The sequence below is a fragment of the Haliotis cracherodii genome, unplaced genomic scaffold (genome assembly GCF_022045235.1).
Source record: "Haliotis cracherodii isolate W230 unplaced genomic scaffold, xgHalCrac1.p SCAF_3, whole genome shotgun sequence".
Lineage (NCBI taxonomy): Eukaryota > Metazoa > Mollusca > Gastropoda > Lepetellida > Haliotidae > Haliotis > Haliotis cracherodii.
Genome location: NW_027266286.1, coordinates 39,331,498 through 39,351,333, shown reverse-complemented (window position 1 = coordinate 39,351,333; position 19,836 = coordinate 39,331,498). Strand labels below are relative to the sequence as shown.

The following is a 19,836-nucleotide window of genomic DNA, read 5'->3' as shown; positions in this document are numbered from 1 at the left end:
TCTCAACTGATCACTTGGATTGTTTCAGGTGTTTCACATAGGTGTCAAGTCTCAAAGGTCGGCTGAGAAAGCCCACATGACAACTATTTTCATAACATCCACGGTTCCTAAAAAATCCATTGAGTGATAGATAACAATGATCAATCAATCAACATATTATCAGTTAACCCTTTGAACAATGTATGTTGTTTTTACATCGGCACTTCACGCCATGATATGAGTGTATTCCCTTTGTTTTAGTAAACCTAGACATGTAAACACTCACTTTTGACATATCCACTGTGCAAGATAACAGTGATTAATCAATCAACATATTTTCTGTTAATCCTTTGATGGCTAGGAACAATCCGTTGATTTACAAAAAAAGTAAATCAACTGATCATTCATCTCTTGCTGGGCTGCCACATGCAACACACATTTCACCTCACTTCAAACCTGGATTTAGATTGAATAATTACCCCAGACACAATAAATGCCAAATGGGAACCTTTGTCAGGTACCTGTAATAAATTCATTAACTTAGCATCAAGTGAATGACGACAAATACACAAGTGTAGGGTTATACCAGAAAACGTGGATGACAACAAGGGAGTAGTAATCGTAGTATCGACGCAATCCGAAATCCAAAAATGCTTTCACTGCATGGCTACTTTTTTTAAGTATTAAACTATAACCATCTGGGGTATTTCCAAATGACGACATCCGATGAGCTCCGCCGTTCTTTTTGTCTGTTTGTTTAGGCTGAAGAAATTATTTAACATGCGCCCTTTGTTGGAATCTTTATAGATCACAGTTAACCAATCAGTGTTTATGCAAAAATGCATAAAACAAATATTGCCTCCAGCCTCCAAGTTTATTTAGCTGTCCTTGCAGATGGTAGCCCAGTCTCTGGTCACGCTCAGTTGCGTTGCGTATCATCCGGGTACTCACAGGGAAAAAAACAATAACAAAGGCAACCACCAGTCCGGGAATTGCGTTAGATCAGTGCCCCTTTAAGCTACCCTAAGACTGGCAACATTTGGATGTGTTCAGCACCAGTATGATATACCTTATAAACTGCATTCCTGTGTATAATAATGAAAATTAATGAATCGACAAAAAAATATGTGTATATTAGTTCCCATTTATAATAATTTTTGCCACTTGAATTTCGTAAAACAAGAAATATGAAATATATTGAAAATATTAGTGCTTTCATAAATTTGTGGCTGCTAAAATGAGCTGCCGCAGGCTATATTTAGTAAACAAATATTCAAAACTCTCAATATTGCTGGGTGTATTCAATGACATTGCGTGTAGAGATGATAGATCACTGGGAAGAGCTTATGCACACTCAATGACCCAGGACATCACAGGGCATTGTTTCGGTGGTGTGACTGGCAACATAATACTACAAATTACGTCATAGGGCATTTTGACATGTTTGAAAAGTTTGTGGTACTGTATGCTAAAGGTAGGCAAGTCCAGCAAGCTGAAAAGGATAAGTGTCTTAGGGTGGTTGTCAAGAGAAAGAGATGTTTAACCCTGACAGTGTCCCTAATTGATACATAAATCAATAATACACAATTGAAACAAATATAAACAGAAATTCCAGTAAAGTTACAGCTGATCATGGTGATGCATCCATTTTCCTGTTCATTGTTAACATTTGCATTTTCAAATCTCCTCTGAAACAAAAAGGCCTAAAAGCTGAACCTTTGCTTGACTGTTCCCAGCAATGGTGTCTCTAAATGATGCTTACAGACTTCCAAATGCAAGGAAGCCATATATAGTCAAAATGTTATATTACCCCATAGCCATGGATGCAGGCTCAAACATCACCAATTTCTCGGGCGAAAACAGCACCACTTTTGGCAAAAACAGTTACCGGGTACTAATTGTCGGGCGAAAAGAGCACCTCTATTTTTAATAACGATAAGAGCGATATATGTAGTAGCAGTGTTTCATAGCAGTTCACAAAACTGGCCCATTAAAAGACCCTGTGAGTTTAATTTCATTTATCTTACTTCAAACTTAAATCAAAGCATATGATGTTTTCACAGTAAGTTTAGTTTAATTTATTTCAGTACCAAGGTAAAAAAAATAAATAAGGTGATGTTTTCGCCAGGCAGTAGTAGCCGTTTTCGCTTTTAGGAAAGGTGCCTTTTTGTTGATATGCCTTTTTAGCTTTTACCCATAGCCATGATCACTGATCCCTTTCTGCATGGACTGTGAGCAGTGAAATCTGTCATCAATATCTTCATATAGTAGTAAGTCACACACGATGGGTGTGCCCATTTGAAAGAAGTGGGGTTAATTTCTAAAAGAAGCCAAGGAAACAAATGCAACCATTTTTCTTGGAATAAATGATCATTCAAAACAAAGTAGCATATGGTGGAACCAGAACTGTCATCGTCTCTTTCATCAACTTGCTGTTGGGCCGATAAAAACTTTCAATTTTCAGGCATAAACTGTTAATAGAAATAATGGTAACATAACAATCCAACTTGTTTTCGTCTAGTTCATCTTATGTCTGAATTGCATCTTGCATAATACAATTTGTACAAATCAGATCTGGTACTGTATTGTGCTGAGTACATGCAGTCAGACTATACCCTTTTTATAGCACTAACATTTGATCTGGGAAATAAGTTACGTCAAGATTTTTCATTCGTTAAATTGTAAAATATAATAAAAAGTAGCCTTGATAATCTCCCAATTCTGCCTGATACTGAAGAAATGTAGATTACTGATCTGTAATGGAAGTTTGGATTAGTCTTAATTCAGATGTAGACTTTACTATCTGAAGAAACTATTGTTGAGTTTATTTATTGTTATCCACTACTTTTATTTATATTTTGTATTTGAAAAGTTAAATGCACAGTTGGTACACTTTTCCTTTCATGTTTTTAATTGTGTTCTACACTTTGTGTGTTACATTGTCTTATGAAAATTAATATTTAGGAGCCCAAATTATCTTCTAGTGAAGAAGTCTTAACTTTAACACCAAACTACTATGGACTTCCATAGGATATTAAAGTTTGGTTAGTCTTGTTTCAGGTTGTGTCCGAGACAAAGTCATCATTTGGTATGAGACTCTCCTATCTTTAGCAAATATTGATTTAGTACTAAGTATATTTATTGTTTCAGTGTGTGACTTTGGCCACTGGTCTGAAGCCTGAGTCTAGTAAAATTATGTTTGATTTTGTAAGATCAGCTATAACAAGTCCATGTTATAACATTTAAATGTATTGTCGGATCATAGGTTTTCGGACATCATAAATTTTAGGACGTCCATGTTTATCGTGATTACTCTCACTAGATTTGTGTAGCATTGAAAATGGGGGATGGTACATTGAAAATACACAGATCATGGCTTCTTTTTAACATGTTTAAGAGAAAGTTGTCTTTTATAAGTGATATGTTTTACAGTTGTTCAGAGTGGAAACTAGTATAAACTACAACTGTTTCTCAACTGAAAACCCATAACACAGGGATACAAAAATATTATGCTAAATAGCCAAGTTCGGGCTAGTAGACTAAAAAGGAAAAGAAAATGTTTTTGGCATTGACTGTAGTAGTATAGGTAATGGTGACTCTGCCGCAACTCCACTGGAGCCAGATTTATGTACCTATACCACCGCTACAGACGAAATTTTTTATGTGTAAATGATGATGCGATTCAACGATAGTCATGATTCGTATTAAAAGAAACATCAATATTAATTAATAATGGATAAAATTTTCTATAGCCCACAAGGATATTGGAAAGGTATAGGAGCAATAAAATAATTAGCCACCGCGGCTAAGGTATCTAAAGATGTGGCCAAGGATTGGTTAAAGAAACAAGCGATGTGGCAAATATACTTACCAGCACCGCATTATATACCGAGGAAGAAGTTTGATATTTTTACAATGAATGAAGTTCATCAGGCTGACCTCTTGTTTCTTCCCCACGATAAGGTAAGACGCAAAACGTATAAATATGCTTTAACCATAGTGGATGTGGCTAGTCGATACAAAGAGGCTGAGCCATTAACCTCGAAAGATTCAACAGAAGTAGCTAATGCACTGAGTCGCATATATAAACGAGGACCACTAAAATGGCCTAAGCTATTTCAAGTAGATCCTGGCTGTGAATTTATGGGATCGGTAACTAAACTGTTAACAAAGCACGATGTCGAAATCAGGAGTGATGAAAAAGAGGCCCACCGTAGTCAAGCTATCGTTGAAAGATTTAACAGGACATTAGCGGAGCGTTTGTTTGGCTATCAATATGGGATTGAAATGAAATCCGAGCGATTGAGATCAACCGAATGGGTGACACGATTATCAGCTGTTGTATCAGCGCTGAATAATGAAATAACGAGATTAATCGGGAAGAAACCATCCGATACGATTAAAATGAAATCCGTGATTTCCGAATCTTCAGCACTGAGGAGAGGCAAAGGATAGAGTAAGGGTAAGATATTTATACCAGCCCAATGAAGTCGAAGGAGGCCTACGTCGCGCAACCGATCCGATTTGGTCCCTTAAGACATATAACATTAGTCGATTGGTAACGAAAGAAGGAGAGCCTATTCTTTATTATCTTAAGATGGACCGGGCAGGGCATTTGTACGAGAAGAGTTGTTCATAGTTCCCGACGGTACGGTATTACCACCATAACCATAAGCATAGGTAGTTACACCATCATTATCAATCCATCTCTTTGTATCTGAGGGGGATAATGATGTCTTGTTCATTCTTAATCCATATATCCTATGATTGTAACTTCTTAAAGAGTTCATCTCGTGTTTGAACGTTCTACCGTTGAATAATGCTTCTTTATACTGTTCGTGTTTGATATGCTTTTTTACAACATACTTCTTAACACCCTTAGCTTTTCTTATCTCTCCATTATCGGACTTCACTATAGGGGTCCCAGCACATTCATCCTTCATGTTACCTAACACCTTTTTATTTACTACGCTGTGCAGTGGAATATCTTTCGGGTAATCGCTCATGTCGTACATATCTATTTTTTCTGCCATATCTTTATACACATCCTCGGTTTGTATTTCCATCAACAAAGAATCTGTGTCGGTATATAACACCTCGCATCTATCGCCGTATTGCTTCTTAAGTTCATTGTAATAAAAGTCATACATTAAGTGTTTTGACAAGTCAAGAATACTCATACCGACGTACACCGGTCTGTTGAATTTTATATTACTCTTCTGCATATGCAACGCGGCTAATTGAATATCTGTTAAAAGCCGGACTGGCTCTAAGTTTCCTGAGTCTTTCTTCCTCATTAGATCTGACTAATTTAACATCAACACGCTTCCTTAGATTCTCCATAGTTTTACCAAATACTGAGTTATTCATGAGCTTATATAGATTCTTTTCCAAATCGCTGGTAGCTATCTTTGTTAATTCTGTGTTCAGCCTTATATAGGGCTCCATCCAAGGGCTTTGATCAAACTTTAGAACTCTGTGTATTTTCTTTAGTTTCATGCCTAACGATAGATATAACTGGAGATTTCTGTAGTGAACTATATATTTTGTCTTATCCATCAAATTTGGTACAAGTTTTTCTACGTTAGCTAACCTTGTATTACCCATCAAGGAATGTTGATATTCCGACATCCAATCTCTATTCACCATTAATCTTTTGGGAGCTAGCGGATAACTGTTATGGTCTTTATGTAACGAATTTGGATATTCCAAGTCAACTTCTAGTATGTACCCTTTATTCACATTGATATTATGGTTATCATTCACATCGACCCACTCAAAACCACCCGTGGGTAAAGGTTGACTCATAGCCCATCCGTACAAATTGTTAGCGTCGAGATATAATATATGCGTGTCGGGTTTACTCGGATCATATCCTTCCACTAAATTATTACAACCTAATTTATCCCAGACCGTCAGAGCGTGTTCATAATCGGCATCTGTTATTTTAGATTCTGTTAAGTTACTATAGAATGATTCAAGGGGTGGTAATTTAGTTTCGTCGAATCTAGACCAATCATCCATATATTCGTAAGGATATACACCTTTTCTCAGCAACAAATGACGAGTTATCCGATCGGTATATTGATTTGTTATCGCAAAGTCATCGGGATTGTTCGCATTAGCTAAATTGTCCAGGGAAGATAACAGAAACTGTACGGAGTCTATGAATCTAAGTCCATTACTTTGCTTTATTCTGGCTTTCCCATCCTTGTGCGTATAATGTATGGTTTTAGTCAACGAGAACGATATGTATTTTTCCATATTATTAGGAATGCACGTTAAGCCACCGTCAGTCTTTGAGATAGCTTGCATGATGAGATGAGATTCAAATCCTCTAAGGTTATGAAACACAACGGGGATGGGTATTGTTTGAGAATTCATTTTTAGTTTCAAGTTACACTCGTTATGCGCGGCTCCCCGATAATTACCCGTGACGTGGCAATGATCTCTTACGGAATCCCCATTCAGTGGTTAATTACAAACATGACAAACTAGTTGACTTGCTTATAGGCCCTCCAATCATCCCTCGTCATACACATGAGATTCCTTCAAGATAACTTTTCCCTGATTATTCTCTCTTCATTTTGTAGATATTCTAGGAACTTTCCCGCTGCATTGGGACCTCTGTAAATGATGGGCGGGTTTGTTTTCCCATCATACCTTACAACTATATATCCAAACCCACAACGAATATGTTATTGAGTTTTGTGTGTAAAACTACTATCTTGATTATTATCTTGATTATTTTCTATGGGTTTGAAAAGCGCTTCAAAGTCGGCGTAAATTACGTATGGTACTGGCATTTGATTACAATAATGTTCAAATTTTAATATATTTTTCCCCTTTTTAGGCATATCGATCCTGATAGCATTCTGTCCAACACCTCTGCAGTCTTCTTTATGCGCTTCTAATAGATCTTGTCTGCTGTACCCATGTAGGCATCTTTCGCAGAAATATTTCTTTCCTGCATGTTTTGTTTAATCGCATAATAGTCTGCTTAAACTCTTTATCCATGTATAATGATATTTCCATCTTTTTCGATCAGAAATGAATTGATTCTGGGAATATGTTCCGGAGCGGAGCTTATCCTGTGTACAACAATTCCTTTAGAAGAATGTGCGAAAACATTTATAGCTAAATTATTTTTCTTTTCCACCTTATCAATTTGTGAGATTGTTGTAGGTTCGTCTATACCATCGAGGTTTAGTCCATCGTTTGGGGGATAGCTAGAAGGTCTATTTGCAAGTTTAGAATCTGCGGGGAACAATACAGATCTTATCATCATTCTTAAGTCATCAGATTTATTTTTACATTAATTATGGCTTCTTTTTTTTATAATACGGGGGTAAATCTATATAAGATCCACCTTCGAAGGGCATATAATTTGCTATATCTAAATATAAACTATCAATTTTATCCACACCCCAACCCGAACCTCTATTAGTCCAGCGTTCTAAAGTTTCCTGTATTTTCTGAATTGATATATCTAATGATGCATTTATAGTATCGGATTCAGTTATAACTTCTTGATTGCTCCGGAAATATGGTTCAGTATATTCGGTGCTATCGTCAGCGTTACTTTTACTCAATGACATTTTAATCGTCAGCTGGTATTTTATACTATGTAAATCATCTAATTCCTCTTTAATTTTACTCGATATGATGGGCTTAACATCATTAACATCCATGTTGGAATTAATATCCATCTTCCAACCTCTTATATATTTACCAATGCCGGCGGATGAAGGTACAAATTTTAATTCTTGTTGTCTTTTATCAACATCGTCAACTGATTTATTATCAACATCATTATTATCTAGTAAAGCGATCAATTCAGCTTTTTTCATAGAGAATAACCTCTCAGCCCACTGGTTTTTGCTTGAGCTTTGAGTTCTCTAACAGTCTGGGGTTTGTTTGGATTCCAAACCGAGTAAATCGATCAATTCAGCTTTTCTCATTTGAGAATATCCACGTAGACCATGTTGCTTTGCTAAAGCTTTCAGCTGTCTGACAACATAAGTCATTGTGATATATAAATACATGTGAACTAATGTCTAATTGGTTTGAATTCTACCCAGTCTATTTATCTCATTTCGGTAAGCCTTTTTCCTCTCATAAATAATTTGAAACCGTTTCTTGTCAGCACCGTGATTCTTACATAAACAGTAACTACCTTTGACCCCAAATACCACATACAGAGTGAGTGAGTGAGTTAATGCTTTACGTCACATCGGCAATATTCCAGCCATATCGTGACGAACCACATACAGAACACGAATGATTAATGTGCCCTTTTCTAATTGCAATGGAGTGGATTCCACAAAAATCCGACATACAACTCTTTCCACAAATTTGTGATCAGCCCAAGCGTATGAATTTACATCTTGATGTGCCTCTTGCCATTGTGATAAATATACACTTCTAGTATCATTTGTCTAAATGCATGCCCAGCCTAACATCTCCACTGGTGAGTCAGTGTGACATGGCTGATACGACTCACCCGCCCGCCCTAACTAGGTCATGGTTTATGCATTAGTTATTGTGTAGCTATAAATAGCCACACCAGTCAATCCCTACATGATGAATGCGATCTCGCGTTTTTTTGTGTATAAAACTGACTTATTGTTGGTTTGGGCATAGGGTCAAGTTTTTTTCCATAAACGAAGAAGTATTCGTGCATGGCAGATTCAACATCCTTAAACGTTTGAATTGAATGTCCCTGCCTACTTCATTTATAAAATATAATCTCTTCATTCTGTGTCTGGTCCATTGTGACTGGGCTGCTTCGAGTTGTTCTAATGCTTTATTATGTCGTTTACACTCCTCTTCAACTTCTTTAGCGTTTGGTTTCCTCAAAGTAGAAAACAGATAATTACTCCCCGAAAAAGCTAGAGCATTAACAACACCTCCACCGACCATCATCGCAATTGTTGCCATAGTTATATGAATATAATATATTCAAATGTTTAATTACTTCATTATGTCCTCCGGGGAATAAGCCCTTGTTTGATGAGCATATCTTTTGTAGCCATTGCCAATCCTATCAACAATGGCCATACCGATATCTTAACCATTAAAATCTAGCTTGCGTGGTGTGGCTTTAGTAATCATTTTAGCTATACGAGCATAGCCAATGGCCAAGCCACTGACCACCGCTGAATGATACATTGCATTTACCAACATTTTACCGTCTGTAACTGGAGTAGTCATGCTTCTTATAGCATTATATGGGGGCTAACCTCTAATTGAACTTGTTGTGTAATCGGGGGTGATGTTTTCTCTTCTCCGGTCTTATAAAACAACCATTCCACCGCTATAGCAACAACTCCTACTAGTGCCCAAGTTTTAATCGGACGACTATGTTCAATATATGAATTATGCATTAGTTTCACTTTCCTCGCCAGCCCGCCCTTTCTTCTGGCTGAGATTTTTTGTGGGTTCTTCCTCGTCACTCTGGCATGCTCATTCACAATCTGTTGTGATTGTATTTCCTCGTTCACTTGTTGTACAATCTGTGGTGTCACTTGTTGTGATTGTGTTTCCGCAATCTGTTGTGGTGTCACTTATTGAGTCTCCATTATTATTAAGTGGGCATGTATGTTTAAATTGACAAAACCTAGCCGTTATTAAAGCTGTGGTGAGTGGAGCTAAGAACATTCCGTATCTATGATAAAACTCACAGCTCACTGAGCTTATAGCGTGTTCGATGAATGGGTCTTTCTCGAGAGATTCGCATAAATACATGCAATGTTCTGCCGGGATACTAGCTACGACTGTGTATAGTTGTAACATAGTCGACCCTATCGTTTTAGTCATGGTAGCTCCCAGTCTAGACTCGTAACGCGCGTACAGTTTTTTAATTTCTTCGCTGGTCATGTTATCAATTTTTTCGATGGTATAATTTTCCCCCAAATATTGGGAACATTTTCCACCGGCTGCCAAAGCAGCGAGTCTTTCTCTATGTTTATCTAAGGATTTATCTACATCTTGATCTGGCTCATCTTTGAGCATTTGTTCGATGAGTTCGTCGCATTCCATAATGTAATACCTAAGGAGATATTTAAGTCTAACATAACATAATATGGCATATCCAATACAGCCCGTAATAATAAACTGTTGCGAAAGAATGATGATTTTAAGCCTCATTATGTCATAATAACCACTAATGTTCAATTTATCGTTTTTTTACTATAATTTTGCTATATTTGCTATATTTTTGCTATAATTTTGCCATATTTGCTATAATTTGCTAAGCAATTGCATAAGCAGCTGGTTGATCGGTTTTTAATACGAGTTTACAGTGTTTCTTTGCTGCTAATAGTTTTCTGACTTTATCTCTTTCAGGCTTGGTATAAATAACATTTTCGCGTAGACATTCCTCGAATGAATCTCTGTCTTTGCAATGAAACAGGGCTACCCATTTGGTTTGCTCTCTGAGATCTTTCAGGACAGAGTTGTATTTATGAGTAAGTACCCAAACACTATTCTTAGTATGCTGTCCGAAGAATGCTAAATATGAAAGCATATCAGTTCTTCACTCGCGCTGCAGTCGTCTATTACGAAAAGGGTTGATTCTCCTTTGTATTTTTCGTGACATACTCGTAAACAGTCTTGTAAACGGTCGCCCGGATCAACTCTGTGCACCCTATCATCATTCATTACCCAATCTCTCGATAGGTATGTTATATTAACGCTTATAGTCGGGCACAGAATAATAATATGATCGAAAACGTCCTGATAATGACTTTCTAAAATATCTAGAATAAAAGCTGTTTTTCCGCAACCCATTTGCCCGCAGATGATAGCGCAGTGTGATTCTTTAGGTAAATGATCATCAATAGATTGCTTGCACGAACCGTCCATGCTGTATAATAAGTTGCGCATCCAGAATCACGTACAAATATATGTTTAATTTACCAGCTGATTCCTGGAGCTTCGTTATCTGTATAGTAACACCCTCGCTTGCATTTTCTATTCTCCTACCACTGCCGTGTAGTTGGTCATTGTCCGTGGTTCACATGTCGAGCCATAGCACGTACTTTGTGGTGAGGTATTCACCCATTGATACACCTTCGAGAGACAGATCTTTCTCGACCGCGTTAACTTCTGGGCTTCGTTTTATAGAAGGGAGTTTTTTAATCTCATCCCATTGTTGATACGCTAGCATTCCTTGACTATATAGTTGATTAGGAACGCCCTCGATAGTCAATTCTACTTTTGTAATCTTGAGATTGTATTTCTTTTAAATGCATCGGAGGGGTCCTCGAACAACATTAAAATACCCATCAACAATCTCGTGGGAACGTTTAGATTGATATTCCACGTAGTATCTTTTTTGCTCCTCGTGATCTTCCGGTGTTGAAGCACAGGATCGTACAAAATGGCTAAACTTCCTGTATACTGGTTAAGAATCTGTCTGGCTAATTCAGGATCTGTTATCATATCATACTCCAGCAAGATATTGTCAATGGAATAGCTAGCATCTTCAGCAGCTCTGATTACACTGCCGTAGTCATTAAAAGTGAGTTTGTATTCTAACCTATCGCCCAGGGATGCTTGATAAAAGGGCATGTGGGAATCTAGTAATTCAAAGTCTAGCAGAATATAGAATCAGTTACCTAATGCGCCGGCAACAGCAAGATCTTTTACGATGGTATTATCACCATTTTCAGCACCTACACGCAGTCTCAATGTGTTCCGATTACAAATACCTTGGTACTGTAAGTTTTCCAGCTCTTTATCCGTTCTCCAGAGATCCATGTAACAATAGTATACATCGCTATCGTCGATACTCAAAACTTCATTACCGCTAATTTTAATCGCGATTTTCTTAACGATAGCACGACCTATGTTCTGAACAGGCTCCCTGTTAACATCGGTAGAAGTCAAACTAATCATAAATGCTAGTTGGACAGTTCCCGGAACTAACACATCGTTTGAAGCGTTTGATTCCGATCGATGGTACTCGGGTTATTAGTTATAGTTACAGACTGACGAATTGCTTTGACCCCTAATGGATCCCGAGTCTACGTTGTGGGTTTAACTTGCGTCCGTATTGCGAAGACATTGTTATATTGAAATTATGTAACCTTATGTTTAATGTGAAAATGGATGATTTTAATCTAGATGATTTTGATAACCCTAGTACAATCAAAGAGGGTACTGATGAAACCAGCTTTGGTGGCATGAATCTTAACGATGAACTTTTACAATAAACCGTTAATGACCTTCTGCATTATCTTACTCGTAAGCCCCTAGCATTGTCTACAATAGCCACTAAACACAGTATCAACTTTGTTCGTGATGAATTAGGTTTTGTAGACTACTCAGGACGAGAAAAACTTTCCGCGAAGACTACTAAGGTTCTTCGGACTGTGCGTGATGAACTTGGTACCATAGATAATTTAGAAGAAAGCTCGAAGCTGGTCTCAGACGGACTCGGAGAAATCTTGGATACCTACTACGATAATTCCACGGACAGTGTACAATCCTCGGAGTTCAGTATTAGGGAATTACAAGGTCTTGACAAGGCAATGCAAACAATGCGGGGAGAACTCATCAATAATATAGCCAATAATATAGAACTCGACAAGCATATAGCTTATGAGAAAACAAAACTTGAACAGGAGGGTGATGAATTTAGTAGACGCCGCGTTGCAGAAAGATTGCGTAACTTAGAAGACGAAAGATCGGCCCACCTCGAAGCGGCTTCCAGTAATAGAAAGGCACTTCGTTCACAAATCAGTCGAATTCGAGAAACTATCGATCAAGTCCTCAGTGATGACACTACACTGGCCGATAAAATTAAAACATTGTTCAGAGAACAGGGGATAACCATTGCCAGTATTTTAACCGCATTGGGATTTATTATATCGACTATGACTCTCGCGTTAACCGGTGGTACAGGTGGTGGCACACCTCCTATTGATAGGGGTGGTATAAAAGAGTGGAAAAAAGAGCATTTAAAAGCATTAGGTTCAGCACTTGGAAAGCTCGCTGAGAAAGCCGCGTCTGCACTTCCCGGTATAATAGGGAGTATTATTTCCTGGCACTTGAATTTATTAGCTAAGACCACCACTTGGCTTAGTCAAAACTTGTGGGCACTGATCGTAGCAATTGAAGGGCTGTTGTACGTATCCGCTAAAGACTATTTAACCAAATCAGTTCGCTAAGAACTATTTAACCAAATCATGAGTAAACCAGCTGCAACTCCACCTACTATAAGCGCTGTTTTTTCATTGATATGTTGTAGACTTTTAGCTGCAATATGTGGTGGCAGTTGTGGTTGTGCGTTAGTAGCTGTGTTAGTAGATATTTGTGGCTTGACTATTCGCGTTTCGCCTGTGTTTGTTTGCGTTATTAATTCGGTGTTAATATCTGAAATTAGACCTGTTTTTTGTTGATTGGTAGCAATAACAATTTTATTATTATAGCCTATCACTTGACAGATCTTAAGTTCCATATTACTTGGAGACATGTATAGTCCCGGCGCATAAACGTAGTCCACTTTATGGCAAAGTTTAACTGATTCTGCCAAAATTGCATTGGATTGTGGAACCAATCGTGCACTGTACGTAATTTACGCCGACTTCGAAGCGCTTATTAAACCCATAGAAAATAATCAAGATAATAATCAAGATAGTAGTTTTACACACAAAACTCAATAACATATTTGTTGTGGGTTTGGATATATAGTTGTAAGGTATGATGGGAAAACAAACACTCCCGTGATTTACAGACGTACCGATGCAGTGGGAAAGTTCCTAGAATATCTACAAAACGAAGAGAGAATAATCAGGGAAAAGTTATCGTGTAAGAAACCCATGCGTATGACGAGGGATGATTGGAGGGCCCATAAGAAGTCAACGAGTTGTCATGTTTGTAATAAACCCCTGGATGGGGATTCCGTAAGAGATCATTGTCACGTCACGGGTAATTATCGGGGAGCTGCGCATAACGAGTGTAACTTGAAACTAAAAATGAATTCTCAAACAATACCCATCCCCGTTGTGTTTCATAACCTTAAGGGATACGATTCACATCTCATTATGCAAGCTATCTCAAAGACCGACGGCGGTTTAACGTGCATTCCTAATAATATGGAAAAATACATATCGTTCTTGTTGACTAAACCTATACATTATAGGGACAAGGATGGGAAATCTAGAATAAAGCAAAGTAATGGACTTAGATTCATAGACTCCGTACAGTTTCTGTTATCTTCCCTGGACAATTTAGGTAATGCGAACAATCCCGATGACTTCGCGATAACAAATCAATATACCGATAAGATAACTCGTCATTTGTTGCTGAGAAAAGGTGTATAATCTTACGAATATATGGATGATTGGTCTAGATTCGAAGAAACTGAATTACCACCCCTCGAATCATTCTATAGTATCTTAACAGAATCTAAAATAACAGATGCCGATTATGAACACGCTCTGACGGTCTGGGATAAATTAGGTTGTAAGAATTTAGGTGATTATCACGATCTGTACTTAAAAACCGATGTACTGTTACTCGCCGATATATTCGAGATATTTAGAAAGACATGTTTAAAACAATACGACTTGGACCCAGCATGGTACTATTCCAGTCCCGGACTATCGTGGGATGCATTGTTGAAGAAGACCGGCGTAGAACTAAAACTACTCACAGATTACGATATGCACTTGTTTATTGAGAAAGGATTAAGAGGTGGTATATCGATGGCAGCAAAAGGTATTCTAAAGCTAATAATAAATTAGTGGAAGGATATGATCTGAGTAAACCCGACAAGCACATATTATATCTCGACGCTAACAATTTGTACGGATGGGCTATGAGTCAACCTTTACTCACAGGTGGTTTTGAGTGGGTCGATGAGAATGATATCTATAATAATGATGAGAATAAAGGGTACATACTTGAAGTTGACTTGGAATATCCAAGTTCGTTACATAAAGACCATAACAGTTATCCGCTAGCTCCCGAAAGATTAATGGTTAATAAAGATTGGATGTCGGAATATCAACGCTCCTTGATGGGTAATACAAGGTTAGCTAACGTAGAAAAACTCGTACCAAATTTGATGGATAAGACAAAATATATAGTTCACTACAGAAATCTCCAGTTGTATCTATCGTTAGGTATGAAACTAAAGAAAATACACAGAGTTCTAAAGTTCGATCAAAGCCCTTGGATGGAGCCCTATATAAGGCTGAACACAGATTTAAAAAGATAGCTACCAGCGATTTGGAAAAGAATCTATATAAGCTCATGAATAACTCAGTATTTGGTAAAACTATGGAGAATCTAAGGAAGCGTGTTGATGTTAAATTAGTCAGATCTAATGAGGAAGAAAGACTCAGGAAACTTAGAGCCAGTTCGGCTTTTAACAGATATTCAATTAGCCGCGTTGCATATGCAGAAGAGTAATATAAAATTCAACAGACCGGTGTACGTCGGTATGAGTATTCTTGACTTGTCAAAACACTTAATGTATGACTTTTATTACAATGAACTTAAGAAGCAATACGGCGATAGATGCGAGGTGTTATATACCGACACAGATTCTTTGTTGATGGAAATACAAACCGAGGATGTGTATAAAGATATGGCAGAAAAAATAGATATGTACGACATGAGCGATTACCCGAAAGATATTCCACTGCACAGCGTAGTAAATAAAAAGGTGTTAGGTAACATGAAGGATGAATGTGCTGGGACCCCTATAGTGAAGTCCGATAATGGAGAGATAAGAAAAGCTAAGGGTGTTAAGAAGTATGTTGTAAAAAAGCATATCAAACACGAACAGTATAAAGAAGCATTATTCAACGGTAGAACGTTCAAACACGAGATGAACTCTTTAAGAAGTTACAATCATAGGATATATGGATTAAGAATGAACAAGACATCATTATCCCCCTCAGATACAAAGAGATGGATTGATAATGATGGTGTAACTACCTATGCTTATGGTTATGGTGGTAATACGAACTATGAACAACTCTTCTCGTACAAATGCCCTACCCGGTCCATCTTTAAGATAATAAAGAATAGGCTCTCCTTCTTTCGTAACCAATCGACTAATGTTATACGTCTTAAGGGACCATATGGGATCGGTTGCGCGACGTAGGCCTCCCTCGAGTTCACCGGGCTGGTATAAATATCTTACCCTTACTCTATCTGGAAGTTTTCGTTCTTTGCCTCTCCTCGGTGCTGAAGATTCGGAAGTCACGGATTTCATTTTAATCGCATCGGATGGTTTCTTCCCTATTAATCTCGTCACTTCATTATTCAGCGCTGATACAACAGCTGATAATCGTGTCACCCATTCGGTTGATCTCAATCGCTCGGATTTCATTTCTACCCCATACTGATAGCCATACTAATGTCCTGTTAAATCTTTCGACGATAGCTTGACTGCGGTGGGCCTCTCTTTCACCACGGACGATTTCGACATCGTGCTTTGTTAACAGTTTAGTTACCGATCCCATAAACTCGCGACCAGGATCTACTTGAAATAGCTTAGGCCATTTTAGCGGTCCACGTTTATATATGCGGCTCAGTGCATTAGCTACTTCTGTTGAATCTTTCGAGGTTAATGGCTCAGCCTCTTTGTATCGACTAGCCACATCCACTACTGTTAAAGCATATTTATACGTTTTGCGTCTTACCTTATCGTGGGGAAGAAACAAGAGGTCAGCCTGATGAACTTCATTCGTTGTAAAATATCAAACTTCTTCCTCGGTATATAACGCGGTGCCGGTAAATATATTTGCCACATCGCTTGTTTCTTTAACCAATCCTTGGCCACATCTTTAGATACCTTAGCCGCGGTGGCTAATTTTTTTATTGCTTCTATACCTTTCCAATATCCTTGTGGGCTATAGTAAATTTTATTCATTATTAATTAATATTGATGTTTCGTTTAATACAACTCATGACTATCGTTAAATCGCATAATCATTTTGGCATAAAAAATGCCACCTGTAGTAGCAGTATAGGTAATAAATCCAGCTCCAGTGGAAGTGGTCCAGAACCCCCATTACCTATACTACTCCAGTGGTATTAGTAGCGAAGACGAGGAAAAAAAGTTCATAGAACAGGGGAGACAATTATTCCGTGCCAAAACCAACATTTAGAAGAATGCTTACATAAATATTTAATAATGGAATTTATGCTCAGGGACAAAATTATCAAATGGAGAGAATTACCACAAGGTATATATTATATCAGTGATGTCAAACCAACCAAATACGGTTATAAATTGTTTCTTTCCAATTACCAAGAAGAGTATATAGTCTGGTCTCCTAGTAAAATGAACGTAGAACTTAGTAAAAATGTTGAATATCACTTCGTTAAAAATAATGGTATACGTATGAATAAAAATAAAAGAGAATATTTTCATTACAATTTAGTTTAGTCTCATCATCGTTTTTGTACTAATGGTATCATTGATTGACTCAAGGTAGTGGTGAGCTAGAGCCAATTTAACTTGATTCTTATGACTATCGTTGAATCGCAACATCATTTACACATAAAAAATTCCGTCTGTAGTGGTGGTATAGGTACATAAATCTGGCTCCAGTGGAGTTGCGGCAGAGTCACCATTACCTATACTACTACTGTAGTTTTTTATTCATATTTGTATTGTGTATTTGAAATGTTATGTACTAAGCTTTTGTACATGCATATTTGAGGATTATTATGCAGATATTAGAAAAATATCTGTCTTTGTATGAATTATGATTTGTATATGAGACTGAATCAGCATTTGGTATGAAATTTTCCTATCTTAAGTAAATATTGATGAGCTTATAGAATTATTAGTATTGTGGAATTCCTGCATGTGATGCAAACAGAACTCTTTAACTTAGGAGAAATATATGATAATATATGATTAATTTTTTCATATCAATGTATTTTCTTGACATTTGATACCTCTGGTCAGTGGTTTTTAAGGATGTCATGCTGCTGTTGGGGAAGGGAGACTTCAAGAGCCTGTCACCGTTCTCTCTGATCAAGTCACAGTAGCATGTAAACACTAATTAGTAATGACACCCACAAGTGTTGAGACATTTCTTAAATTAGTGCTACACAGATTTGTTTAGTCCCTGAAATTAAGAGACTTGTGGGTTCCCATGAAAAATGTGTGTTATTTGGGCATGTACATACCTTTATTTCAGTGACTTTATGTTAGACTATGTCAATTATTATCCATTGGGGAGACAATGATGCATGACTGAATAACCAAGTATTATCCGGAAGCTGTTAATCATAGAGATATATGTTTGCATTGTTGTGTTCTTCTTTCATCTTGATTAGTAGTGTGTATAATAGAAATGTGTGTGTTTTCTGTAGGTACATACATAATACAATATCTGACGACCAGATATTGATGACCTTAAACCCTGGAAATGAGCGGATGCCTATCAACCCGTCACATGCGATCATTACACTGGAGACACAAGATCCATACACTAATGCCAAGGAGGTGAAGAGGTGAGTGTCACATGCAGCAAGCATGGCAGTTTTCAAGACATACCAGGGTAGTCGTGCATTCAATCTTGTGGACACACCAAATTTAAAAATAGGTAGGGTAAACATAATATAAAATAACTACACAGTCCACAAGTTGATGTGAAGTATATCCTGATATTATCCAGATATTTGTGACAGAGCTTACATATTATTACCCACGTGGTGAAGATACAGGTGGTAAGATACAAAATCCGTACATCAAACGTGTGTCATACAAGGTTGACCTCGTTTTATTCGTTTTGACTGGATAACCGTGACCTCTGTCACCCAGAACTACTTAATTCATTCATAAAAATTCATTCATAAAAAATCACAAGACGTCATTCACTTTCACGAAACGTTACTAGACAGAACTGAAGGAATCTCGTGACGAGATATTTACAACTCTTTATTAAACCAATCAAGATAGTCACACACATCAAATTTGCTTTGCAGTCTATATTAGTTATGCATCGAGCTACTACAGACATTATATAATCAAGTTATATCAATTTGCAATGTATGACTATCGATAGATCGACTTACGTGGGATGATCCGGTTGTGCCATCAATGTCATCTTCGAAGCATATTGTATAACATTGCTTCCGAAGGTGTTTGTGCTAGAACAACATGCACAACAAGATCACTCAAAGTGAACAGTTCCAATACAAATCATTAAAAAACTCCTTAGAAGTGTGTCTGACTTCTTTTTATGCGGCCCCCAAAATCCCAAATGAGAACAGTAACATTTCCTATCGGTCTCTAGTGTAAAAAGCTGTGAGTAGATCACGATTGTCTTTTCTTATTCCAATGGTGACCTTGACCTTTGTTCAAAGCTGTCACTAACATGCAAGCAGACTAGATTTTGTTGATTTCCACGTCTTTAGTGTAGGGTCGTACCATTAACATAAACGTCTTTGGCGAGCACTCTTATTTCCCTCTTCCAAAGCTGTACGTGCTTGATACAAATTTAGCTGATAGATCAAGGAAACTGCACCATTTTAAGTGAGCAGTCGGGATACCGGTGGTGCGAGTGACCAAGTGTTGGTCTGAAATTCAAAGCGCCACGCTGTTTGACTTTTTAAGTTTTCTTACAGTTGTGCTGCATACTAACAACAATGTGCCTGAATTACCAAAAGTTGTGGGAATTATAAAATATAGATTTTGAGCATTGATGCTGCCAGATTTGCACACAACAGAAGGTTTGGTTTGGTTTGGTTTGGTTTGTTGTTTTACGCCGCACTCAGCAATATTCCAGCTATATGACGGCGGTCTGTAAATAATCGAGTCTGGACTAGACCATGTAGACAATCCAGTGATTTACATCATGAACATCGATTCAGGCA

At 37.5% G+C, this 19,836-nt stretch overlaps 1 protein-coding gene across 1 annotated transcript in view; it reads left to right on the top strand.

Moving 5' to 3' along the window:
- LOC139474139 (metal regulatory transcription factor 1-like) overlaps window positions 1–19,836 on the top strand; it is a 65,570-nt gene that overhangs the window by 2,114 nt on the left and 43,620 nt on the right. Inside the window, exon 2 of the mRNA XM_071257020.1 lies at window positions 18,331–18,471. Coding sequence (XP_071113121.1) covers window positions 18,331–18,471 — 141 coding nt within the window. The remainder of the gene's footprint in view (window positions 1–18,330; window positions 18,472–19,836) is intronic.